This window comes from Mustela putorius, unplaced genomic scaffold (assembly GCF_011764305.1).
Source record: "Mustela putorius furo isolate JIRA1106 unplaced genomic scaffold, ASM1176430v1.1 tig00003850_pilon_pilon_pilon, whole genome shotgun sequence".
Lineage (NCBI taxonomy): Eukaryota > Metazoa > Chordata > Mammalia > Carnivora > Mustelidae > Mustela > Mustela putorius.
In genome coordinates this window covers 16,022,230-16,049,414 of record NW_025422002.1, presented here as the reverse complement: position 1 = coordinate 16,049,414, position 27,185 = coordinate 16,022,230, and the positions used below count along the sequence as shown (strand labels likewise).

At 44.5% G+C, this 27,185-nt stretch overlaps 1 protein-coding gene and 1 pseudogene across 3 annotated transcripts in view; both read left to right on the top strand.

Annotated features, from left to right (window-relative positions):
* The window catches only part of RAB7A (RAB7A, member RAS oncogene family), a 72,809-nt gene extending 48,663 nt beyond the window's left edge, over positions 1-24,146 (top strand). For all 3 annotated transcript variants that reach the window (XM_004738629.3, XM_045063390.1, XM_045063391.1), the window contains 5 exons: positions 5,787-5,847; positions 7,563-7,689; positions 17,980-18,198; positions 19,731-19,859; positions 23,643-24,146. In XM_004738629.3, coding sequence (XP_004738686.1) covers positions 5,795-5,847; positions 7,563-7,689; positions 17,980-18,198; positions 19,731-19,859; positions 23,643-23,738 — 624 coding nt within the window. In that variant the 5' untranslated portion in view covers positions 5,787-5,794 and the 3' untranslated portion in view covers positions 23,739-24,146. The remainder of the gene's footprint in view (positions 1-5,786; positions 5,848-7,562; positions 7,690-17,979; positions 18,199-19,730; positions 19,860-23,642) is intronic.
* LOC101685915 lies at positions 10,192-12,943 on the top strand (annotated as a pseudogene).
* Positions 24,147-27,185: the final 3,039 nt, after the last annotated feature.

Genomic DNA, 27,185 nt, shown 5'->3' with positions numbered 1-27,185 from the left:
ATAGCAGCAGTGGCCACGGTTGCCAGACTGTGGAAAGAACCAAGATGCCCTTCAATGGATAAGGAAGATGTGGTCCATATACACTATGGAGTTATGCCTCCATCAGAAAGGATGAATACCCAACTTTTGTAGCAACATGGACAGGACTGGAAGAGATTATGCTGAGTGAAATAAGTCAAGCTAAGAGAGTCAATTATCATATGATTTCACTTATTTGTGGAGCATAACAAATAGCATGGAGGACAAGGGGACGTGGAGAGGAGAAGGGAGTTGAAGGAAATTGGAAGGGGAGGTGAACCATGAGAGACTATGAACTCTGAAAAACAATCTGAGGGTTTTGAAGGGGTGGGGGAACCAGGTGGTGGGTATTAGAGAGGGCACGGATTGCATGGAGCACTGGGTGTGGTGCAAAAACAATGAATACTGTTACACTGAAAAGAAATAAAAAATAAATGATGGGGAAAAAAAAGATTTGAGAGCGTGTGTATGCCTGCAAGCTAGGGGAGGGCCAGAGGGAGAAGCTGGCCTCCCTGCTGAGCAGAGATCCGGATATGGGGGACACAGGGCCTCTATCTCAGGAAACGGATCTTGACCTGAGTGGAAGGTGGGCGTTTCATCAACTGAGCCACCCCATTCACCCCTTCTGGGTCTTCTTTAATGGTCAGGTATAGCTATAGCACGGAGTCTTGGAAGAATATGGGATGGAGAGGTTTCATGCTGGTTATAGTTTAGAATGGTACTTTTGAATCTGCTCAGAAGCCTACAACTTCTGAAATCTGTATCCCCATGATGCTTCCTTCTCAATGCTATATGTAGACTATGTATGCAATAAATCACATTATATTAGGTAAAAATAGGCAAAGACCAGCAGACAACTGAGAGGTTTCTGGTTGAAATGCTTGACCTCTGCTGATCTAAGAGATGCAGATGGAACCAGCTGACCTGACCCTCTTTTCTATCTATATGATTAACAATGATTTGTGCTAATGATAGCTGAGGTATGGCGAAATGGAAATTCTAGTTCACTGATGGCGTGGGTGTTAATAAAGCTGTTCTGGAAAATAATTCTGTCAGTAAATTTCAAGGGCCTTTAAAATAGTCTTACTGTTTTGCTGAGTGATAACACATTTGTGTGATCAGATTGTATACATAATTTAAAATAATTGCATGCTTAATAATAGTGGGATTATCCATATGCTGCAGTATCATGTAACCTTAATGCCAGGAGCATGGGAGCATATTTAATATAGAAAGACAGGATGTAACAGTATAATCTCAACTATTTGAAGGAAAATTAGACCTAAACCCTGGTGCTAATAGGATTGTTTCTAAGAGTTGAAATTGTGGATGCCTTTTTGTCTTTGGCTCATTCTTTTGTGTACCTTTCTGAATTTTCTATAATTCAGTACTTTAATTGGGGGAGAGAGAGAGAGTAGCAGAAGAGTCAGTTGTTTAATTAGGATCTAGCTGATCCACCTAGAGAGGTACGTAACTTGGCAACACCATGCAAATAAAATTGTTAATGGGTTCTTGAGCACTAGTCCGTTTAACTGCCGCAGCCTTGCATCTCTAATGTCAGTGCCGTCACTGTATCAGACACATACGTAAATCAGAGCAGCAGTTCCAGACCCCAAGTCAGGAGTTCCAAATCTGGTGTGTGCGCCTCAATTGCCAGAGGGAACTTTTCAGAATCCCTCACCTTAAGGACTGATCCCCCAGCCCTGATGAACCAGAATCCTCTTGGCGGTGAGAGCTGATACTACAGAGTGGCATGGCGGTTGAGTATTGGGGGCCTGGGCTTACACATTCAACAATTCCAGCTCTGCCACCCAATTGCTGTGTCATCTTGGACATGATACAACACCTGGTTCACCTTCATTTCCTGTGTTTTACACTGTTGTGGTGGTGGCTTTGCACATGCTTTGCTTTCAACTCCTTGATACTGCAACTCCCTAGTCTCACCTCCACAGGAGCATAGTCACCTTGAGTTTGTGATCACCACACAAAGCTGCACTGGCCACACTTTGCAGTGGCCTGCTGACCGCCAACTTCTACTCCCTCCCTGCTCCTCCACTTTTTCCCATACCAATTCTTTGTTCTCGCTGTCCTCCCCTGACCTCTCTGTGGGACCCTTTCTGACCTCATTGGCCCTGCCCAGCCCAGACCCTTGGATATTATTTTCCCGACGTTTTTACCTACATGGGGGTTTCTTTGTTGTGTCTACCTTTATGGCCAGTTGGTTTCTCTGCTTCAGAGATAAGAGAGTGATAGCTCCAGGCTAACAGGAAAATTCTAACTTTTGATTTATTATTCGAGAAAAAAATTATACTTGAGGGGAAAGAATGGATTCGGCCTATGAAGTAGTTAGTATTGCTTGTTCTTCCAAGGAAATCTCTCCAAAACACACTGATGAGACTTGGTTTGAAAGCAGAAGGAAGGAAATGTGTTCTGAATACACCTTATTCTGAAAATTAGAAGATATATGTAAATGGATTAATGGGTATTATCAGAAATGTTCATTTCCAAGGAACACAGTGGCTAGGGACCTTGCACAGCTCTTATTTCCTCTTTGCCTGTTTCAGTTTCTCCTGTAAAAGGAGTGGTCTCTGTGTTAGAAACTGTTTTCCAGTTACAAGTTTCTAGTTTGTAGGAACTTTTTTTTTTTTTAAGTAACTCTGCACCCAGCCTAGGGCTAGAACTCACAACCCTGAAATCGAGTCACATGCTGTACCACCTGTGCCAGCCAGGTGTCCCCTAAGTTTGTAGGATTTCAAGAAGTAATTTCAGTAATTGATGAAGGTGATTATGGAAATCAGTAGCGAAGAAACTGTGAGTGGAGATTTTAAAGCCGTTGCAGCTTGGGCAGCTTCTTGTAGCAAAAGTTGTGCTCAGGTTTGGTTTGGTTTTTTCTTTACTTTTTTCTAGAAACCAGTGTCCCATTCTTGATCCTGGAGAACAGTTAAGTGCAGGAACCTAGCTCTAAACTTTGCCAATATAAAGCTGTTAACATCCTGGTGATGAAACCACGTGTTGGGTTTCTTCAGATCCACTGTTGAGTGCAGGCCCTAAGTGAAAATGAAATCCTCATTCATGTATCTTTCATGATGAATAAGGACTAATTTTGTAATGATAAAACTTATTTGAAAAATCAGCAGCTTAACATTTTTCTCCGAAGTGGAAATAGCCTTTTCAGTTTCAGGGTAATGTGTTCCTCCAAAGGTCACAATAAGGTAGCATAAAGAAAATAACTAATTAATTAATTAATTAAAGCTATTTTAATTCTCCCATCCAGGAAAAACCTGCTAATAATTGTATTCCTTTCAACTTCATTATTATATTTAAATATTTACTCCTTAGGGCATTTTGTTTTGGAGGATGAAGTGTAAGGATCTTAATTCTCGGGATTTTTCTGGCTGCCTTCATTTTGTGAATTTTTTTTCATCCTTTTGCTACCGAATTTTATAATGCATTTTTGTCCAAATTATTCATTTCTGGGTTTCTGTTTAGTCCTGTTCCAGCCCCATACTTTAATACTGTATTTTTATAACATACTTTCCAAGACTGTTAAGACAAGTCCTCTCTCCTCTTGTCATTATTCTTTTAGAGGAGAGGAATGGGAGGGATTCCTGTGAATTTATTTTGATGAATAAAATTATTCATCAAGTAAGAATTATTTCAAGTTCCAAAAAAAACCCTTGGGATTGTTTCAGTAGGGGAGAATTTACATTTCTGCATTAAGTCTTCCTATTGGAGATAGCTCTTCATTTACTCAGATTTTCTTTGTTTCAGTAAGATTGTCATTTTCTTATTTAAGTTTTGTACAGTTATTAACCACTGCAACAGTGGTTGTAGTATAAATTTGGAAAATCCTTCAAGAAAGTGAATTATGGGGCGCCTGGGTGGCTCAGTGGGTTAAAGCCTCTGCCTTCGGCTCAGGTCATGCTCCCAGGGTCCTGGGATCGAGCCCGCATCGGGTTCTCTGCTCAGTGGAGAGCCTGCTTCTGCCTCTCTCTCTCTCTCTGCCTGCTTCTCAGCCTGCTTGTGATCTCTGTCAAATAAATAAATAAAATCTTTAAAAAAAAAAAGAAAGAAAGAAAGAAAGAAAGTGAATTAGTGGAAGTCATGAAAGTGTTTATACTTTTGATTCAGTAACCCCATTCCTAAACAATATCTGTAAGTTAAGTTTAACAAAACCTGTTTGCCTGTGTGAAAATTTGACCTTTGGTCAACTTTGTTTCTGGGGAACTCAATAAAGGCAGACTGCCAACTTCTCTTGCTGGGCGCTATGGCTTACATGGTAAAATGTCTCCCGGTTGGTGATTGCATCTGGGCAGGGAGAGGCTGTGAGCGCTCAATGCAGCCCCATGCTTGGGCTTTGCAGAGCACATTGGCTTTTGGGCTGTGTGTGTTCCTCACCAGGGACCAGTACAGCTATTAAAAGAGCTGATTGGATCCTCTCAACAGTGAAGGTTTAAGTCAGGGCTTGAACAAACACACTCTCCCTATACCTGAGCCATCTGCTGTGTGGACTGTTGAAAGAACAGCCAACAAGCTGTATTCCTGTCCCATTCCTTCTCAGTAGGTGCATGCTGGGTATGGCCTGTATAAGTGAATGTATGGCCTGTGATAGTCTTGTGAATTTGACTGTGAGATTGTGCCCCCCACTCGCACCCCCACCCCATGGCTGTTGCTGGGTCCTAAGGAAATGATCCCTGAACTGAAGTTCAAAGATGTTCTTTACAGCATTACTTGCCCCAGATTTTTGGTATATTAAGTAAAAGGCAGGAATGACTGTTCAAACACTTAATTCACTCAAAGGAGTATTAGATGTTAAGACTATTACAGAAGCAAATACTACCAACAAGATAAAGTCACAGTCATGTAGCCAGCCTCTCAGCCTTCTAAAAGCTAGGTGGTTAAAAAACAAACTAAGAGACACCTGAGTGACTCCATTAAGCATCTGCTTTGGCTCAGGTCATGATCCCAGGGTCTTGGGATTGATTCCCACCCACATCAGCCTTTTTGCCCAGCAGGGAGCCTGCTGCTCCCCGTGTGTGAGCTCGGTTGTGTGCGTGCATACCTGCATGCGCACACGCGTGCGCTCGCTCTCTTTCTCTTTCTCTTTTACACACACACACACACACACACACACCCCACATCCCTCACACACACACCCTCTTTTAAAAATAAAAATTAGAAGCACCTGGGTGGCTCAGAGAGTTCAGCCTCTGCCTTCAGCTCAGGGCACGATCTCAGAATCCTGGGATCGAGGTCCCGCGTCGGGCTCTCTGCTCAGTGGGGAGCCTACTTCTCCCTCTCTCCCTGCCTGCCTTTCTGCCTACTTGTGATCTCTCTGTCAAATAAATAAAATCTTTTAACATAAATAATAAATAAAAATGAAACTAAGTAGCTTTTCTAAGACCTAGTTTTGACTGCCTTGTTCTCCCAAACTGTAGAAGAATAACAACAGGCTTTACAGAACCCACTTCCTTACCTACCTTTTTTATTTGTAAACAGTTATTTTCTCAACATCCAAGAGGAGAATATGTTCTTTTAGACTGCTCTGAGAGGCAGGATGAGCCTGTCTCACTATTCTAACCAGCTTGGGGCCAGAGTTCTAATGACTGATCCTGCTCTCCATCCAGTCCCCCCGCATGGCAGGGAAATAGCCAACGGAAAGGTTCAGGGCTCAGTGGTTCTTGGTTGTTTTGATGCCTACACTGGGGGGTGTGGTTTGCCTCCGTATTTCTGTCACTCTCAGAGTGCTTTCTCCTTTCTCCTTTCAGTTTGAAGGATGACCTCTAGGAAGAAAGTGTTGCTGAAGGTTATCATCTTGGGAGATTCTGGGTAAGTGTTTCTCACTGTTTGAACTAATGTGTTGGCTAGGATTAAATGTGACCTCCTTGAAGCTGGTACCCTATGCGCTGACATTTGGCGGTTTCTTCTCTAATAGCAGGGCAGTAGGGCCCTAGGTCTCCTGCTCTTTCAGGCACAGCAGCAATTTGAATGATCTCTTGTTCTGTAACCCTTTCTTCCCTGTTCTTTGGCATGATTTAGGGGAAAGGGTAGCTGTTTAAATTCAAGAATAGTCTCATGGAATTCCCTTTTTCCCCGATTTTTTCCCGAGCTGGTTAGACAAGGGAGTTCTGTTTATGTACATTTGTTGCCACTGACCTCATGCCTACCAGTCGTGGGTTTGGGATGTGCCGTGCAGTATCCTCCCACTGCTGTGCCAGATTTGGGCTTATATTCCAAAGAACCTGGGTCTGGAGAACTGGATTCTGATCCTAGATCTGCCACTAAGTCAGCTCTTCTGTAGCTGTTATGGTTCTGTGGAAGACTTTTCAGACTCAGCATCTGAAGTGACCTTTGAAACCTTAGACCAACTAGAAGCTGTGTATTTTTTTTTAATAGTAATAATAAATGCAGGTGTGCCGCCTTATCCCAAAGCTCCCTGCCCTTTAAAAAGGCAAATGGTTTTTCTACCCTGGCGGTTTTTTTAATTGCCTGAGGAGCCTTTTAGAAGTTAGCATTTTTCCAGACCAGCGGGTTGGGCCTAGTTAGCAGTACTTAAATACACACATCTCTCTGTCTCTGTCCCTCCCTTACTCCTGACGACTCTGGTGTGCTGTCAGGATTGAAAGGTACTGTTTTAGCCCCAAACTTGCCTGGAAAGAATCACCAGGCCTTTATTTGATTACAGATCTCCTGGCTTTTCCCCCTGAAAATTCAGATCCAGATGGCCTGGGTTGGAGAACACTGCCCTAAGCCATAAATGTACTTCCCCGTCCTCTGCATATGAAAATGAATGTTCGTTAGTGGGAGAGGAAGCCTAAGCAGGGTCGGGCCTGGTTAGTACTTGGATGGGAGTGGGAGAGGAAGGTGTTCCCGTTGACTCTGAAGGCTTTTGTATTGTCTTCAGCCTGCCCTAACTAATCTCATCACCAAAAGACCCCCCCCACCACCACCACATGTCATCTCTTCCTGAGTTTTCTTACTGAAGAACACCTCTGGAGGAGTTTACTCTGAGGAAATTCTCATTTGGTGTGGAATATTGATTCTTTCTCCACTTTAGATTTTAAACTTCGAAGCAGCAGGTGGCTAACTGGTGTGTATGTCTCCTTGCAGCCGGTGACTTCCTCCTGTGCTATTACTTTTTTGGACTGAGTAGCAACCCCTAAAAGGAGAGACACCCAAGACAGCAGAGATATTTTTGGAATGGTGGAGTGATCTTACTGCTGTAGCTCCTTTTAGAAGGAGAGTATTTGCTGACATCTTTCTGGAAGGAGAAAAGTAATACTAGGTTCTACTGAGTTGCTTGTACCAAAACTTACAAGCAGCTTTTCAACATCTGGCCCACATCTGTACCCCATGTTTTCATCCCAGGAGAAAATACAGTCTCAAATGAGTAACGCTGGGCAGTTGGCTGGGGCAGCTCTCTATTGTGATCACAGTTCTTGTTCTCTTTAAGATAGGCCCGTGTCTGCAGAGCTTCAAGTATCAGAATCTGTTTTCTGTCCCTTCCTAGTTGACCTATATTTGTGGTTTTCCTCCAATTTCAGAGTTGGTAAGACATCACTCATGAACCAGTATGTGAACAAGAAGTTCAGTAATCAGTACAAAGCTACAATAGGAGCAGACTTTCTGACAAAGGAGGTGATGGTGGATGACAGACTAGTTACAATGCAGGTAAGCACATGTCTTTGCCGCTTTGCCAGCCAAGCCTTTTTCATTTGGTCTGAAACTTTTGTTCATGCCTAGACATTTTCCCTTCCTTTTCTTCATTTCCCATTACCATATTCATGGATAATTGGCCGCAAGTAGGATTGCCAGGTAAAATACAGGACTTCAAGTATGACCCAGATGTTGCATGAGACATACTAGAAAGTTTTCATTGTTTATTCCAAAGTTCAAATTTAATTAGAGTTCCTTTTTGTTGTTTGTTTTTTTGTGTGTTTTGCTGAATTTGCCAGCCTACAGGCTCTGTCTTTGGGTCTCTGGGTCTTTGGGTCTCTCCTAGTTTCTTGCAGTAGCTGTTCATGTAGTTTCCCTATTTTTCTGGCTTCTCTTGTCTTACCTACAGCCACCAAAGTTGTGTTTCTGTTAAGCCAGCTAGCTTTTTTGTGTATCACCATAATCATTTAAGGTTTTTCCCTGCAACAATTAGGCTAAAATACACATTTCTTCATGTGACCTTTTGAAAGACTTTTCATTCTGGCTACAACTGTACTTCACTTTTTTGTCTTTTGTCAGTCCTTCTAAACCATGTGCTGCTCTTACAAACCTGTCCTTGAACCTGTCCGCTTCCATCCCAGCTCTTTCGTCCCATCTTTGTCTTCATCCCCAAGTCTCCAGCTTTTGTCCCTGGTTGTCTTCTGAAAATCTAATCTCCACAGCACTTGTTTCTTCCCGTGTTAAATGAGTTCCCTGGTAGACTAGACCTCTAGAGACAGACGTGATTTTTATTCCACTGTAGGCCTAGCAAACACCAGGCTTGCCCCAAAATGTTTGAATGATCCAGGTGTTATAGGTAGACGTTTTTACAGACATGAATCTAAAGCTGTGACATGCTCCCAGAGGATAAGGACTCTGGACGTTCCTTGACTCACACATCCAGGATGGGGCTGATACAGATTTCATTTCTCACCTCCCCCATGCATACACACCGAGATATTCAAAATATGACTACAGTTTTACCAAGCCAAGCTTGAGAGAGAAAGAAATTTCCAGGTTACAGGAAAGAAGAGGGAACCGAAAGCTAGTGCTAAGCTTGGGGGCTTCTGCCATGATGCTTGTCAAGTTTATAACCAGACTAGAGTTTAATTACTCGCCAGGGGCAGGAGATGTGACTACAAAAGGTTGGGGAGCTAGAACTCCCACTAGCACACTCCCTTGGGGAGACACATACACATTCTCTCTTCGTCTTTATCTCTCTCTCTCTCTCTCTCACTCTCTCACTCTCACTCTGTCTCATTCACTCTCACACTCACCCAGGACTGTGGAAAGTTGTGAAAACGGGATCAAATACCCTCAACCCAAAGAAGTGGCAAAGCTCCTGTATGAAGTATGCTTGAGGCTTTGCCTCTTTGCTTTCTTGTTGGAGACTCTCAGTTCCACTGTGCTCATGTCTAGGTTCTGAGCTTATACTCTACATTCGACAGAAATGTTAAAGACTTTGACATAAACCCATAAATGCCTGCCATTCTTGACAAAAGCAGAGATAAGACCATTCTATAGGAAGACTTGCCACCTCCGGAGAGAAGATGAGGTCATAGCCACATGAGGAAATAATGTACCACAAAAAATGTTCACAATGACTAGAGATTTTTTTTAAAAAGGAATCGAAACCATAATGAAAAAGGATACTATTGTAAAAATGAGGATATAGAGAACTTAGAACTTGAAGAAGTGAAAACGTGGTCATTGCAATAAACCAAATGAACAGTTAACCTGCATATTAAACACAACTGAAGAAAACAGTAAGCTGTGAAAACTGAGCAGATTACCGGAAGACTCAAAATTGCAGAACACCAAAAGCAAAATTTTAAGAGCAACTAGAGAGAAGAAAAATTACTTAAAAAGGAACATTAGAGGAGTTCTTGAGGACATCAGGAGGGAGAAGGACATGGAATGCCTTCAGGATACTGGCATAAAGTACTACCTGCAGATTTAACATGCGCACCAGCCAGACTGAACAGCTGTGGAGCCAGGCTGTGGCTTTGACAGCAGTGTGGGCTGATTCCGAAGTCAGAGCCCAGTTCCTCCTGGGTGCAGGGCCCCACATGCCCTACTGAGCTGGAACCCTGCAGCGCCGCACTGCTGGAGTGAACACCATCTGGAGAACCACAGTCACTAGACTCTGGAAACAATAGAGGAGAAAACATGTTTCTGAAAGGTTGAAACAAAAGGCTGACCCTCGTACTATTGCAGCCAGCTTGACAGCCTTAGAAGGAAGTGAAAACCATGATCTCTGGATAGAGGCATCATCTTCCTGGATCTTGAGGAATCCTCATATTTTTTACAAGCTTTTACCAGTGTGCAATAAGATAATCCAAATAAGAAAACAAGGCAAGGGGCGCCTGGGTGGCTCATTCGTTAAGCATCTGCCTTGGGCTCAGGTCAAGATCTGCAGGTCCTGGGATCAAGCCCCGCATCGGGCTCCCTCCTCAGCGGGAAGCCTGCTTCTCCTCTCGTTCCCTCTGCTTATGTTCCCTCTCTCACTGTATCTGTCTCTGTCAAATAAAATCTTTAAAAAAAAAAAAGAAAGAAAGAAAGAAAGAAAACAAGGCAAGATCCAATGGAAAGCTCCCTTATCATTCAGAGTGGTTTTTGTATTTAAAGGAATAAGGCAGTCTTATGTTGTCTGTGAAGAGAGGAAACTAAACAGGTGGTGTAGGTTAGTAGAATTTCTAAAAATGAAATACAATAATCCAAAAAAGGGTGGAAATCCAAGAATGTTTTTAGCAGCAGAGAGGACACCCCAGAAGAGGGCTGAAAGGAAGAATGGTAGGAAAGAGAGGTACAAACAGGATTCAATAGATAGGTCAGACTTCCTTTTAATCTCAAAATAAAGGAAATGAATCAGAGATGGTATTTGCTGAGAATTTTCCAGAATAGATACGGCACCAGTCCTCAGATTCAGGAAGCCCAAATTCCAAGATGGGTAAATAACTCGACATACCGTAATGAAATTGCAGTAACAAAAGACAAACTCGAAAGCATCCAGAGGAAGATGATGACCTTAAAAAGGAACGGGAATGAGGCTGACAATTGACTCTCAGCCTAACAGAGGAAATCAACAGGCGGTGGAATATATTCTGAAAGAAACCTTCAACACAGTGTTCTGTCCCTGCTAAAAATATCCTCAAAGGAGATCGTACTTCCTTAGGTTCTATGGCGAAAATTCTAAATGGTGTATTTCAGGCAGAAGGAAAGTATTCCATTTAGAAAGGTCTGAGATAAGATAAACTGAGATAAACTTTATTTGCATGCAAATACTTATTGTTAGAATTACGACCCTAATAGAGTATGTAACTTCCAAACTATCACACAAAACCAGGATTAGACCTATGTAATTTAATGTGTTGGGGAAGCATAGTGGTTGCTGTGGGGTTTTTTGTTTTTGTTTTTGTTTTCAGTTCCTTATATTGTTCAGGAAGAAGCTAGGAATCAGTATTAAACATTAGATGGTATCAAGTATGCAAGAAAAATGTAAAGGTAACTTACTATGAAGCCATGGTAGTTTAAACAGTGTGATATTGTCAGAGACATGCAGATCAAGGGACCAGAGGGCACATAGACAGGGCACACCTAGCTGGACACTGAGTAAAGAGTCATCTTCCAAAAGAGTAGGGAAAAGGGGGAGTTACACAGTAAACGGAGTGGGCCAGTGGTTTTCGGTTTTGGATGGGGAGTAACCAGAGGGTTTAAGACCTGAATGGAACAAGTACAGAATGAAACTTCAGAAATGAAAATAATTTTTTTACCTTAAATGTTTAAAATAGAGAAAGCACAAATCATAAAAGATAAAAGATCGATAGTAGACCCCATTAAATTAAACATTTGAATAACAAGATTCCCAGATAAAACCACAGACCAGAAAAAATGTTGATAATGCGTAGTAGTATCCAGTCAACAATCAGCCCTGTGGAAAACTGGACAAAAGACATCACCAGGCAGCTGTCAGAAGAAACTATTAATGTCCAGGAGTTTGATTTCTGGGAATTACAAATTTAAAAAGGTGACGAGGCAGGGTGGCACTGCTGTAGACACAGGGAATACTCCCTGCCTCCCTCCCCAGTGCTATCAAAAATGCTCTTTGGAAAAATATCCCAGCAGTTGGGTGGCTTAAAGAAATTCCCTGTGGTCCTGTGACTCCAGATACTTCTGGGGTTGGATGAATAAAGTGGATGTCTGCCCTGACGGGCGGCATCTGAGTGACTGTGCTGTAGGGCTGTGGTGTGCCACCAGGGCCAGGAGAGCTGGTAGAAGGACTTCAGCAACCTCATCAGGCCCTCTGGACAGACAGAATTCAGGCAGGTGGTGCCACTGCTCTGAGATCATGAATGTTGGATTTGATCACATGGCGGGATAACAGCATGCTGGAAAAACAAAGTTGTGCGTGTCATTATATTGAGCCTGATTGTTCAGAGAGACTTCATAAACTTGAAAATTTACATAAAAGCTTGTTGGAAATGGAAATAATTTCATGTGGGTGTTTCACAGACAGGCAGTATTGCTCTGCACCACTTAAGAAACTTCAAGTGTTTGCTGTTAAGTGATCTTCCTGAAATAAGAGAAAAATAAAACCTTGTCCAGGCCTTTGAGATAGCACCAACTTCTCTAGAACTAAAATTAGACTTGAAGTAAAATAGTAATATTCGGTAAGTATCTTATTTCATATGGAAGCAGCCCAACTGTCTGTCTGCAGGTGAATGGATAAAGAAGATGTGGTACTCATCATAAAAAAAAATGAGATCTTGCTGTTTGTATTGACATGGGTGGACCTAGAGAATATCATCCCCAGTGAAATAGGTCAGACAGAGACAAATACTATATGATTTCTCTCATATTTGGAATCTAAAAAAAAAAAAGAACAGACAACAACACACAAACAGACTCATCAGTACAGAGAACAAACTGGTGGTGGCCAGAGGGATAGGGATGGGAAATGGGAGAAATAGGTGAAAGGGATTAAACTTCTGCTCATAAAATAAGTAAATTATGGATATAGGGGAAAAGTATTCTATTTCAATATAAAGTATCATTTAAAATTACTGATCATAAATAGTAACATATATTTATCATCAGTAGAACTAAAAGGTGGTCATACCACAACATTTTAAAAGCAAAAGTCCCTCATGTAGAAAGTAAATATTCAGGGGCGCCTGGGTGGCTCAGTTGGTTAAAGCCTCTGCCTTCGGCTCAGGTCATGATCCCTGGGATCTGGGATCGAGCCCCGCATCAGTCTCTCTGCTTAGCAGGGAACCTGCTTCCCATCTCTCTCTCTGCCTGCCTCTCCCCCTACTTGTGATCTCTGTCAAATAAATAAATAAAACCTTAAAAAAAAAATAAATATTCAGACATGACATACTAAAGTTACTGAGTTGAAAGTGAGAATTTATGTACATTTTAAGAAAAATGCAAACCCAGGTAGCCTTTAAATTCTAATATATTCCTCATTTTTTACAAATATCTGTTGATGTAGAGTTATTTAAACTCATTTAAATGTGCAACACAGGTTTTTATTTTTTTTAAAGATTTTATTTGGGGGGTGCCTGGGTGGCTCAGTCGTTAAGCGTCGGCCTTCGGCTCAGGTCATGATCCCATGGTCCTGGGATCGAGCCCCACATCGGGCTCCCTGCTCTAATGGGAAGCCTGCTTCTCCCTCTCCCATTCCCCCTGCTTGTGTTCCCTCTCTTGCTGTGTCTTTTTCTTTCAAATAAATAAAATCTTTTTTTTTCTTTTTTTTTTATTACATTTTTAAATTTTTTTATAAACATATAATGTATTTTTATCCCCAGGGGTACAGCTCTGTGAATCGCCAGGTTTACACACTTCACAGCACATATCCTCCCCAATGTCCATAACCCCCCCCCCTCCCCTCCCCCCAGTAACCCTCAGTTTGTTTTGCGAGATTAAGAGTCACTTACGGTTCGTCTAATAAAATATTTTTTAAGAAAGATTTTATTTATTTGAAAGAGCTTGCACAGGTCAGGGTGGGGGTGGGGTGGCGGAAAGGAGCAAAGGGAGGAGGAGAAGCAGACGTCCCGCTGCACAGGGAACCTGACTCGGTGCTCAGTCCCAGGACCCCAGAGTCATGACCTGAGCTGAAGACAGACACTTAACCAACTGAGCCACCCAGGTGCCCCACATTTTAAAGTTAATAAAGCATATTGCTATAAATGTACAGACATGGAGGGGGGAAAAAAAGGCTGACAAAAATCAAGCTTTGACTGGAGTATAGGGAGTAGAATATTCTCAAGCTGATGGTGGGAGTATATCCGGGCAGTAGAGACTACCATTTTGTTCTCCCTTGTTGAGTGTGTGCGATGCTCTGTCTAGGAAGAGAGCCCAGGGAATCTGAGCTCTGGCCATAGGAAGAGAACTCATTGCTGCTGAGATGCCCAGGGAATAGATTGTGTGTATTAAGACAGTGGGATATTATATGGCCCTTCACTTTGGAAAAAAGGCAAGCTGCAAAAAGATGTACAGGATCCTTACTATTATGTAGGCATTTAACTCCTCAGGAGCCATTTATGTCTGGGAGGGAAAGGGAATTCTGTGAGGAAGGGTTAACTCTGTTTCTGTTAAAAAAAAGAAAATGGGCACCTGGGTGGCTCAGTGGGTTAAAGCCTCTGCCTTCGGCTCAGGTTATGATCCCAGGGATCTGGGATCAAGCCCCACATCTGGCTGTCTGCTCAGCAGGGAGCCTGCTTCCCCCTCTCTCTCTGCCTGCTTCTCTGCTTACTTGTGATCTTTGCCTGTCAAATAAATAAAATCTTAAAAAAAAAAAAAAGAAGAAAGAAAATCAAACTGATATTATGGTGGCAGTGTTAGTATTTGTCACATTAGAGTATGGGTAAATAGATACATGGGTATGCTTTGTAGAAAATAAAATACTTTTTTTTTTTTTTTTTTAAATGACAGCTAGGGAGAGGGGGAACACAAGCAAAGGGGAGGGGGAGAGGGAGAAACAGGATTCCCACTGAGCAGGGAGCCTGATCTGGGGCTCGATCCCAGGACCCTGGTATTTTGACCTGAGCTAAAAGCAGACACTTAACAACTGAGCCACCCAGGCATCCCAGAAAATAAGATATTTCTATTAAAGTTCATATTAAAATTTTTAAAAGATTACGGTCATAGGACTGTACTTTTCTAGGTGTGAAGATAAATTAATTTTTGAAAGTTGCTAAGAGGCCACCTGGGTGGCTCAGTCAGTTGAGCATCTGCCTTCGGCTTATGATCTCAGGGTCCCGCTTTGGGCTCCCTGCTCGGTGGGAAGCTTGCTTCTCCCTCTACCTCTAACTCCCCCCACCCCCACCTCACTGCTTCTGCACATGTTTTCTCTCTCTCTCATATAAATAAATAGAATCTTTTAAAAAAAAAAAAGTTAAGAATAACCACAGTTTTTCAACTTGACTTCTTAGTGCCTTACTCTGTCTTCTCTGTGTATGAGCGTTCCAGGTACCCATTTGGGTCTCTCAAGAGTCCTAGAGTTCTTACGTAATTCTCCTTTTGGGATTCTGTCCTAAACAATCAGAAATACAGAACAGGCTCTGTAAGTTAACATTCATTACTGAGGTCCTTATAGTTGTGGAAATTTGGCAGCAATATGTTTTTAAAGAACAAGAATAAAATTGCTCACTGAGTTTTTGGGCAGCAGTAGAGGTGTGAGCTACTGTCAGCACTGTGGTGTTTCACGTGGGCAGAGAGGCGGATGGGGCAGAGCGCAGTGATGCGTGGTGTAAGGATTTCAGCTACATAAAACCCCGCAGTGTGGATACCTAGAATGACACATGAGCTAATGAAGATGATCTCTGTGTGGGAGGGTGCCGAGTGTTTCAGGGGGTTTCTGGCTTTGGCTTTACTTACCCAGATGTTTACATAATAACAGTGTTACTCCTCTCATGGGGGGGGGGGATTTTTTTTTTTTTAATTTGTCAAGGTCTAGATTTAAGTTCTGGTTTTTTCCTTTCTCTTTGTAGAAGTGGTTGTCTGTTTCTAGTTTTCTTATTGTAGGACCAGGCTCTCGAGGAACTCTTGAGTTCCCCGCTCCATTGATCAGCCTCCCTGTTAATGACGAAGGGTTCCTTTTTTTTTTAACTCGGAGACATATATTCACTGTAGGATGTTGGGAAAGCAGAAAAGCTCAAAGGCAGACACCACCAGCAGTCCCTGTATTGGTTGTCCACTGGCAACAGAGATCGAGTTTTGTCTACACATAAATGCTTTGTTGTGTTGGAAGTTGCATGAAGTTCCCCATCGCGATGAGAGGCAGGTAGAATAATTGCCTTTGAGTTTGTTCGTATGGATCTTCACGCTTACATGGAAGTCGTTCTCACTTCCCTCTGGTTCTCTTTGAGTGGCTGCTGCCTTTACCAGTGGCCTGAGCACTCCTGTGCCCCACACGGACGGACATTCATGACAGCCTCCTACCTCTACTCCACAGTCAGGCTGACCTCCTGTGGCTGTCACGGCAAGCCCTAGTTTAGAAAGGTTCTTCCCAGAGTGAAGTGCATGTAGATAGTGTATATAGTGGTTGGGGTTTCCTGGGAACGGAGTGGACTGCCAGGGTCAGTCTCTCTGCTCTCAGAGTTGTGGCCAAGAGTCCTGGCAGCCACATTTTCATGTACTGCTTATGGAGGGTCATGCACATTGGGAGAAAAGGCTGAGGCAGGCTTCTCAGAACTGTCCTCCTCTTAAGAGTAACGCTTGGGCTCTTGACTATTTGACAAAAAGCTGAAATGTGTACTTTTGCTCGGCCCTAACATTGGTAACCACAGTAGTCCCCTTCCAGGCTGTTCTTGGCCAGTCTGTGGGCCAGAGTTTAGCGTGTGTAGTCATAATTGCTTTGTTAGGGGTTCTGAGTGCTGTTTCCAGACCTCCCATCAATATTTAAGTTCTGGCTCTGCCCCTGCTTGTGGCAGTGTCATTTGAGCCAGTCAACTGTCTGGATTGGTTTTTAGGACACATTAGGTTTTAGGACTCCTTTCAGAGACTATTTTGGGAGGTGTTAGGGGATTTAGTAGAAGATCATGAGCTTTGATTACATTGGTAGTTTTAAAGAAAGGCAAATTGCATATTACTGCCCTGTCCTATGTTATTTCTCTTGTGCATGTTTACTTATTCTAAGCAGGCATCATAACCTCGTCCTCTGTGGTGCTCTTCCTACTTGAACTGGGAGCGCAGTTTGTGTATGGCCTAGTGACACTGGGTAGGTTCCCCACGTGTTCTGGATCACCTGGAGGGACGCACCACTGCTTCACAGGAGAGCTCAACCATCCTGCAGAATTTGGTTCTGGGAATGAAACTATAGTGGCCCAGTCCACACTCCAATTTTGGTTTAAACCTGGGCCTTTTGGGGTAGTCGGCTGGTGATTTAGATATAAAGTTGACATTTACTTGGGTTATAAAGGATGGTCTAAGTTCTTATGTTATTCTGAAGCTCAGTGGGTTCCCTGCAAACGGTGAATAAACCAGTTAAAGACCCATGTCAGCTGTAAGTAATGGTTTGCTGCTTCTGAACCAAGCACTTTTCTTAAACCTGGTGACTTGCTGGGTGGTATGGAAACTATTCCTCAGAACACTTATCATCTCTCAGGCTGACCGGGGTGGCCTTGTTAGGGATCTAGGGCAGTAAGGAAATCCATCCTTGCTCTTGAACTTAGCATGGCAATGAACGACAGGAAGTTCTTTGAGCTGGTCAGTAGTACCCGGTTGTTCTTTCGATTAAAAGCTGGCTTTCGCCTCTGATCTAAAGTATGTTTTTGTTGTCTTTCCCCTCATCTTTCTTTGTCAAGTGTTTTTGTTTGCTTTATTATTATTGAGTCATGTTATAAATAAAAGTGATTTTTAGCTAAACTTTATATACAGTAAAAATATGTAGATTTAAATGTACAGTTCATATGTAATCACCTCCCTATGTATCCATCACCTGCAGAAAGTTCCCAGAGTACCTAGATCTTAAGTTTACATTGTGAATTTTACATAAATGTCTCCTAATTGGACCACCGCCCAGATCAAGATAAAAACGTTCTCTAGCAGGGTTCAGACTTGGGTGCCGGCGCCCCACAGAACATGCGCTCACATGCGCCCTCTGTCTGGGCGGGGTGGGGTACCCAGTGCTGCACTCTGCTTGCCGAGTGCTGCGGTCTGCGGTCACTTGTCTCTCAGTGGCTCCATGATGCAGCACGTTTCCTCTGGTGTCCCCCACTCCTTGTGCTGGGCCCCCCAAGGAATAATGTTCTGTCTTTGCAGATCTGGGACACAGCAGGCCAGGAGCGGTTCCAGTCCCTTGGTGTGGCCTTCTACAGAGGCGCAGACTGCTGCGTTCTGGTGTTTGACGTTACTGCCCCCAACACATTCAAAACTCTCGATAGCTGGAGAGATGAGTTTCTCATCCAGGCCAGTCCCCGGGATCCTGAGAATTTCCCCTTCGTTGTGTTGGGAAACAAGATTGACCTCGAAAACAGACAAGTAAGTGCTGAAGATAATGGGAATCTTCTGTGTGGAGGCTTATGAATCTGCCCTCATTTAGGTTGTGGTTCCTGGACCGTCTTTTGAAAGTGGCAGCTAAGTTTTCGATGACAGGTACTGTTTTAGCTTTGATTGGTAAAAAGCCATGCTGCCTAAGCACCAGTCCCCAGTATATCTGTGTGTGTGTGTGTGGCCCCAGAGTGGGGTAGAGGGGAGGGATAACTAGCTAGTTACCTGCCCAGCCCTTGGGCCTTGCTTCCTAATCTGCTCAAGGCCTACCATTTTGCTTTCCCCTGTGGCAAAACAGGGACAGTGAATGTTTGCGGTGGTATTCCTTTTGAAATTATGCCAACAGAGTACCAAGTGCATTTTGTGGAGTTGCCTGTGCTGGCCATTGTTTCGGTTGCCATGAAATAATTTGACTTCAGGCTGGTTGCAGTGTGCGTTTTGGCCTTTTGGATTTAAAGGCAGAGTTCCATTTAAAGCCTGGCTCATGCACTTTTTAGTTGGGAATATTTCTTGGAGTCTGAATCTTATGTAACAAGAACACTCTGGGATCAGATGACAGTGTACCCAAAAGCCCTGGCACCTAGAGGAGCTTGGGGAATGGTGGCTTTCTGGTTGGCCTGTTGCTGTTTTCTCCTCCTGTGAAAGGCACTGGCTTCTAAGGTGACTTGTGGTTTGGTGGGCTCTGTGTGAAGCCCAGGTGGCTCCAGAAAAGTACATGTGGGAACGTGAACTGGTCTTCCGGTCAGCTACCTTTTGAGGACCAGGACCTACGAGACTCGGTTTAAGTGCCCATGCTGTCTCAGGCCAGCTGTGACTTCGGACCATTGTCTCTGCCCTGTGAGCCTCCGTTCTCCTTCTGCACTCCAAAGGAGGGAATTAGATTTTGTCCTCGAGTGCTCCTGCACTTCAGGGGCCTGCCTGGATCCCCGTGTGTGTAGAAGATTGCACTTTGGGCTTTGAGTAAAATTGCTCTGGTTTACTTTGAAATAGCATTTCTCTTGGGATTGGGAGCATGGACTCTTATTTATAGCTCGGTTTATTTCTGGCCATTGATCTCTTTTTCTCCCTTTCCTAGGTGACAGTCCTCTCATTCCTGAAAGTGGGCTGGGGTGGGGAAGGAATTCGGGTAGGAGAGGCAAGGGTGTCAGTGAGAGCTGCGAATTCTGTGGCACAGGTGATGGAACCCTAGCGTAATGACAAGGGACTGCAAACCTTAAGACCAAGCTGCCAGGCATTTCCTGGGCTGGGACCTCTGAGGTCCCAAGAGGAACAGTTCTGTACTTCCTAGGCCAGCTAGCTCCTTTCATCATCTACCTAGAAGTGCAGCTAAGGGTCAGAAACTAGGGATTATAGAATGGGCTTAGGTGTGAGGCCTAGCTGTGCTACACAAAGCCTGCAGTGTGACCTTGGACGGGTCTGCCGCCCCCTTCCTCAGACCCCTGCCACCCTCATCCAGTCTGCTCCTTTCACCTGTGCTAGCGGCTTCTGTCAGGAGCACACGTACACCCTGTTTCCTCTTCCAGGTGGCCACAAAGCGGGCACAGGCCTGGTGCTACAGCAAAAACAACATTCCCTACTTCGAGACCAGTGCCAAGGAGGCCATCAATGTGGAGCAGGCGTTCCAGACAATTGCACGGAATGCACTTAAACAGGTGGGTCTCTCGCAGCTGTCTGGCTCCCTCTGGTGACTGACCATCGGCCTAGCCCCTGCCTGGCTTTCTTGTCCTTAATCTTTCTTAGCTCTTTCTTCTGTGTAGCCAGAAAAACCCATGTGTTTATCTAGGAAGGTCATGAGGCATTTCGCTAAAGCTTCCAGAAAATTCCACTTGCTTGTAAATAACCTCTACAGTGCAAGGGCAGCGAAGATGCACTGAGGCCACCCTTATTTGGGGACGTCCTTATTCCCCTTGCATGCTATCCGATGAGACCTCTAGGAGCCCTCGGTCAGATGGCTCCCTCTACTGAAGGAGGGGACAGACCCATCATTAGATCCAGTTCGGTTTTTGTTTTGTTTTCCTCATCTCTGAGCTTGCATACCCTACTCTGTCAGATGATACTTGCCGCAGGATGGTTGTGAGGATGGAATAAGACAGGCTCATTCCTGGCGTTCTCCTGAGTGGTTGTGTTTGATCACCAGAAGTTCTAGGAATTGTATTCCTTGAGTGAGGTTTTCTTTCTCATTTATGTTGTTTACTCACCTGTTTTTGTTGGCATGAGGGAGTGGAATGCTCTGTTGATTCAGCAGCTCTTCGGGGCCAGTGAGTTAAGACAGATCATGAGGTACCGTCCATGCTCTGTGATGTCAGACTCGGGAGCGGGTGAGTGTCAGAGGTGAGGCGCACGCCAGAAGATGTGGAGAGCATCTTGACGAGGCATATGGTGGCTATAAAGGGCAAGGCGGTTCTGCGAGCTCCAGGAAACTGGGTTTATAAAAAGCACTGATTATCAGCAGGCCAGGGCATCTGGACGTCCGGGCAGGGAACTAACTTGGTTGTTCCAAGGGCTGGACTGAGTGTTCTGTGATGAAAGGAATTGATGCACCCAAAACGCTCGGAGCCCCTGCTGAGCGCCCCTCATGCTAACAGGATGTAGGCCTGAGGTGTTTGCCACCTGCTCTCCCCCTTCCTTTTAACCCACCTCACACCTAGGTGTGAATATTGCTGTCCCAGTAGCCTTATTAGAATGCTTTTTTGTTCCTACACACTAGTCTCTCAGGAGTAAGATCGTTAGATTGAAAGGTATATGTGCTTTCAAAAGATGGTGCCACATTGCTTTCCTCGAGGACGGTAGTACTTCAGTCCTTTCTCTTCCCTGCTCAGCAGCAAGTGGCCAGCGCCATCTGGAACTCTGCTGCCTCGCTGCCTGTCAGTGGGCCCCTGCTGCACGCCGTCAGCACCTGGCACTGGCCCGGGCGCCCATCGCTCCCGTGAGCGGGAATTATCTTGACCAGTATTGCAAGTGACTTTTCCAACTCTGTTGTCTCCCTGGGGCATAGAAAAAAGTAATTTTTGTTAGGTATGTCATTTTAAATGTCTGGATTTCCCGCGTCTGGATTATTGTCCAATTCAATTGAACTTATTTTGCTTATGGCAGGATATTAGGGACTCACGTTTTTCTTTTAGCAGAGTAGTCAGTTGTTTCAAATATTAGTAGCAGATTGTTAGATAAACCACTTTCCCCCGTAGATTGAAGCATTACCTTTGTGCACTAAATGCTTGTGTATATTGGGATCTTTTTCTGGTCTGCCCAGTTTGTTCGGCAGCGTGCATGTTCCTTGCCTGGACTGTTGTGATTTGACTGCCATTACAGTGTAGTATCCCCTCTGCTAGGCAAGTCTCCCTCCATGACAGGTGACTAGTGACTGACAAACATTTTGGGGTTTTTTTTTTCTTGGCTGTTTTGGTGCATTTTCTATTTAGACAGAATTTTATTGCAGTTCCACCTTCTTTCCTCACCCTTCCCAAATACAAAATCTTACTGCGATTCTGTTTGTGATTCTGCATTAGAGGTGTCTTACTAGTGTGCTTTGGGTTCCGTTACAAAGTATTGCAGACTGGGTAGCAGAACGGCAGGCTTTATGTTCCCTCAGTTCTGGAGGCCAGAAGCTTAAAATCAAGGTGCCAGCAAATTCAGTTTCTGCTAAGGGCTCTCTCACCGGTTTTTGCAGACTGCCGTCTTTCTCTTGTGTCCTCTGGTGTGTGGCTTTTCCTCTGTGCTGACAGCGAGCGAGAGCAAGCCCGAGCAAGTGGGGAAACACATACACTCCCCGTGTCTCTTCTTAGAAGGACACACTCACCTGTCACGTCAGGACCCCAGCCTTAATGACCTCATTGCACCTTCATTACTTTCTTCATCGTGAGACTGGCACCCTGGGGATTAGGGTTTCAACGTAGAAATTTTGGAGAGACACGAACATTCAGTCCATAGCAGCTATTATTTTAGGTCTTGTGTGCTGTCCTTTGATAAAACTGTCATTTTTCACATCCTTTGCCTTTCATATTAAATAGACTCCTAGGTGCTGGTGGGAATGTGAAATGATGCACCCACTTTAGAAAGTAGTCTGACAGTTCCTCAAAAAGTTAAACGTGTCATCCTGTGACCCAGCAGTTCCGCTCTTCGGTGCATACCCAGGAGAAACAAAAACTGTCCACACAAAGTCTCGTACATGAGTATTTGTAATAGCATTACTCATAATAGCCAAAAGGCAGAAACAAACAAGTGTCCATCAAATGAAATATCCAAGATAGGCCAGTCTATTAAGACAGAAGATGTCTGTGGTTGCCAAGGCTTGAGAGAGTGTGACTGCCAATAGGGGCAGGGTTTCCATGGAGTGAAGAAAATCTGTGGAATCAGTGGTGATAGTTGCTCAACTTTGTGAATACACTAAAAACCACTGAATTGTACGCTCCGTGGTCTGTCTCAGTAGACCTTCTTCCCATGTGTATTCCTTGGAGGTTTTTACTTTTATAGAACAATTCCTGTCACTTAGGTTCTCAGTGTTTAAGTGACAAATTGTTTTCTTACACCAGGAAGTGGACAGCTGCTGTGCACTGGACCCATGTTATTTCAGCAAAAAGTCCCACTAAACTGACCACGGTCCATCCCCTGTGACCTCTCACCACGGTTGCTGATACAATTCATCCATAGCTGGTTTCTGAGTATGCGGCATTTAGAGGCAAAACCCTCCTAAGCCTTTGGAAGAAAAGGAAAATGGAGGGCTGCCTGGGTGGCTCAGTCATTAAGCGTCTGCCTTCAGCTCAGGTCATGATCTCAGGGTCCTGGGATCGAGCCCCACAGCGGGCTCCCTGCTCAGCAGGAAGCCTGCTTCTCCCACTCCCCCTACTTGTGTTCCCTCTTGCTCGCTATCTATCTCTCTCTGTCAAATAAATAAAGAAGAAAAAGAAAGTGGACCGTTAGTCCAGAAAAATGAATGGCAAACGGGACTAGAGGAATGTTTTGGGACTGAAAGGGCAGGTAGCACTCATGCTCCAGCCCACACTTGCCCTGTGGAAGTGCTGAGAGCTGCCAAAATCCAGCCCGTGTTGAAGTCTGACTTCGGAGTGTTGGCGGTGGTACACTGCGGAGCGCTCAGAAAGCATCTGTGAGCTGGCTATGGTCCCCAAGCCACCAGATTTCCATCGTGACAGTGGAGAGCGTGAGTCAGCTGTGTCCTGACTGCTCAGCGCCGATCGCTGCTCTTCCCGCTCGGTTTCTGTCTTCACATTGTCGCAGGGTTGTCATAAAACCTGTCTTGCCCTTGCTCGGCCCTTGAGAGTTGAGCACCTTCTGCCAGAGCCCTCCCTTCAGCGCTATGTCTGTGCCCCAGTCCCCTGCCCACCGAGAGTCATGGGAGAGCACCACTGAGGCTGCCGCAGAGCTCGGAGCTTCCCCATACCCTCAGTAACAGACCTCTCCCCCGCTCTCTCTCTGTGCAGGAAACAGAGGTGGAGCTGTACAATGAATTCCCCGAGCCCATCAAACTGGACAAGAACGACCGGGCTAAGGCCTCGGCGGAGAGCTGCAGTTGCTGAAGGGGCAGTGAGAGCAGAGCGCAGAGTCCTTCACAAAGAAAGAACACACTTAGGCCTTCCAACACAAGCCCCCTCTCCTCTTCCAAACAAAACATAAAGTCATCTCTCGAATCCAGCTGCCAAAAGAAACCCCATCAAACACACCCTTACACACACACACACACACACACAGCCCTGACACAAGCAGACAGACTCCAGCCCAGGCCTGTGATGACTCCATCGGGGTCTGCCCACCCACCACATCAGCCCTCGTATGGCAGCGGGACAGGCAAGCCGTAGAAATCGTTCTGGTGTGGAGTCGGCATCGGAAGCTTATTCTTTTCGTCCACTGGGGAGAGAGAACTGTTTACAGTTAATCTGTGTCTAATTAGTTATCTGATTTTTTTAACGGTCTTGTGGTCTTTTTACCCCCCAACCCCAACCCCCCCCTCCTGTGAAGGCTACCACTTGGGAAGGCTGGTGCCCCATGCTTCATTACAGGCTCACACCCAGTCTGATCAGACTGAGTTTTGTATGTATCTGTTAATGCTTGTTACTTTTAACTAATCAGATCTTTTTACAGTATCCATTTATTATGTAATGCTTCTTAGAAAAGAATCTTATAGTACATGTTAATATATGCAACCAATTAAAAATGTATAAATTAGTGTAAGAAATTCTTGGATTATGTGTTTAAGTCCTGTAATGCAGGCGTGTAGGATGGAGGGTTGAACCCTGTCTGGATTGCAGAGTGTTAGCTACTCAGAATTCAGAAATCCAGCTAGAGGCAGTATTCTGTACAGTAGACACAAGAATTATGTACGCCTTTTATCAAAGACTTAAGAGCCAAAAAGCTTTTCATCTCTCCAGGGGGAAAACTGTCTAGTTCCCTTCTGTGTCTAAATTTTCCAAAAGGTTGATTTGCATAATACAGTGGTGTGTGCAATGGATAAATGGCCGTTGTTTCAGAAATTAAAATTCTCATTTTTTCCTCCCCCTGGCCCCCCCCCATACTTGGAAACTCCCCTATTGGGTCAGCATCCTACTGATAAGAGGAAAAGGAAAATCCTAACAGATCTGTCCTAGTGATTTTACCTTTGTTCTAGAAGGCACTCCTTTCAGGGTTGTGGTATCCTTAGGTTAGCAAACCTTTTTCTCCTTTTCCCCACCAACTCCCAGTATTGCCCACTATTCATTAACCTGTTTCTTTGGTATGGAACCCTGGCAGTTCTGCCCCCTCCCTAGGATCTGCCCCTGCATTGTAGCTTGCTTAACGGAGCACTTCCCCTTTTTCCAAAGGTCTGCATTCTAGGGTGTGGGCCAAGTTCTTCTGTAAAGAGATGAACGTGATGCCAATAAAATGTAACAAGAACAAAGATCATCTGCCTTTGCCCTGTCTTTTTTCCTTCTTCTGGACCGTTGGCTCAGTAGAGACCATGTTAGCTAATCCCGGCCAGTGCTTTATCAAGCCGAAGAGCCCTCCGTAACTGGGCACATGGGGTGTCTTTGAGGCAGAAAGACCGTGTCACGTCCAGCCCTGCAGTGCCTGTCCCTAGTTTTTGGTTTTGGTTTTTTGATCACAGTGATGGGATGTGGGGATGCTGAATGAAGAAAACACTGTCCCTATCGAGGACCACCTGTGAACTGCGTATGAGCGCTAACTTAGCCTTCGTGCTCTTATGCTTTATAGTTGCTGACACTTAGATACCATAGTTCTGGATTTCTGATTTCTCACAGAAGAGGAGGGGGTGGCAGTAGGGTGCCCTGCATCCCAGTATTATAGCTGGGACTGAATGTATGCCACCTAGAACCAAATTTATAGAATAGTAGTGCTTCAGTCAGAGACGTGGTGTAGGTATTGCTTCTAGAAATGCCCCCATGACTAAGCTCTTGGATTCTACTTCGCTCCGCTTTTCTACATTTCCACTGCTCCGGTTCCTCCGTGGGTTCCTTTCCTCATACCTGCTCTTGGCTCCCATTTGTGTGTTACCAGTAGCATTTTTAGAAGCTCCCAACTGGGGTGCCTGGGTGGCTCAGTCGGTAAAGCACCCTACTTGATTGTTCGTGAGATCAAGCCCTACATCAGGCTGTGCGCTGGGCAGAAGTCCGCTTGGACATTCTCTTCCTCCGTCCCTTCCCCCCCCTCGCTTTTGCTCTCAAATAAATCTTTAAACAAAAATAGAAGCTCACAATTACAATTCCACCATGGCTAGTACTCATGGCCTAGATCTCTGGTTTATAGACATGTGTGACCCTCACTTCTACAGACCAAACTCCTAACCTTAAATCTGACATGGAAGTGGACCTTGACCTCTGTTCACAACCATCCATCTAAAACTGATAACCATCCTGATGCTGAGATAACCACTTACAGTAAGAGCTGATGGCTAAGGGGTGCCTGAGCTGACTGCTGAGTGCCCAGCTCTTGGTTTTGCCTTAGATTGGTATATCCAGATCCTGGGATAGAGCCCTGAGTCGGCCTCCCTGCTCAGCAGGGAGCCTGCTTCTCCCTCTCCCTCTGCTGCCCCCCCCCCACTGCGTGTGTGCTCTTACTCTTGCTCTCACAAATAAATATTTTTAAAAAGTGAATTATAAATGGAGACAAATGTGTCTATTTCCGTTCATCTCAGTTTGCGCTAACAAGTTACTTTTGAGAATGGGAATGAATTTGTTAACACTAATACAGATCTGTTTAAATAGTATCCCTTAGGGACGCCTGGGTGGCTCCTCGGTTAAGTTGACTGCCTTCGGCTCAGGTCATGATCCCGAGGTCCTGGGATCAAGTCCTGCCTCGAGCTTCCCACTCACTGGGGAGCCTGCTGCTCCCCCTGTTTGTGTTCTCTCTCTGATGAAATCCTAGAATTTGATCAGTTGATCACATTTGAATCAATTGATGTAGAAAAAGCATTTGAGAAATATTCAAGAATTGAAGAAATAATGGAGAAAATATTTATACATCTGACAATGGATTAATATCCTATATATATACACATAGAGAGAGCTCGCATATAACTCAATAGCAAAAAAATTTTTAAATGGGCAGAGGAGCCGAATAGACTTTTTCCAAAGATAGATGGCTAATAGCTAGGAGAAAAGGTGCTCACCAATACTGATCATCAGGGAAATGCAAATCAAAACCACAGTGAGATACCACCAGTCAGAATGGCTAAAACCAAAAAGCTGAGAAATAACAAGTGTTGGTGAGGATGTGGAGAAAAGGGGACCCTTGGGTAGCCACTAGGGAAAACACTGTGGAGGTTCCTCGAGAAATTAAAAAACAGAACTGCCACACGATCTAGCAGTCCCACATCTGGGTATTTATCCAAAGGAAACGAAAATACAAGGTCAAAAGACATGCACCCCAACGTTCACTGCAGCAGTATTTATGATCGTCCAGACATGGACTCAACCTAAGTGTCCACCGATGGATAAATGGATAGGATGTGGTCCGTGTGTGTGTGTGTGTGT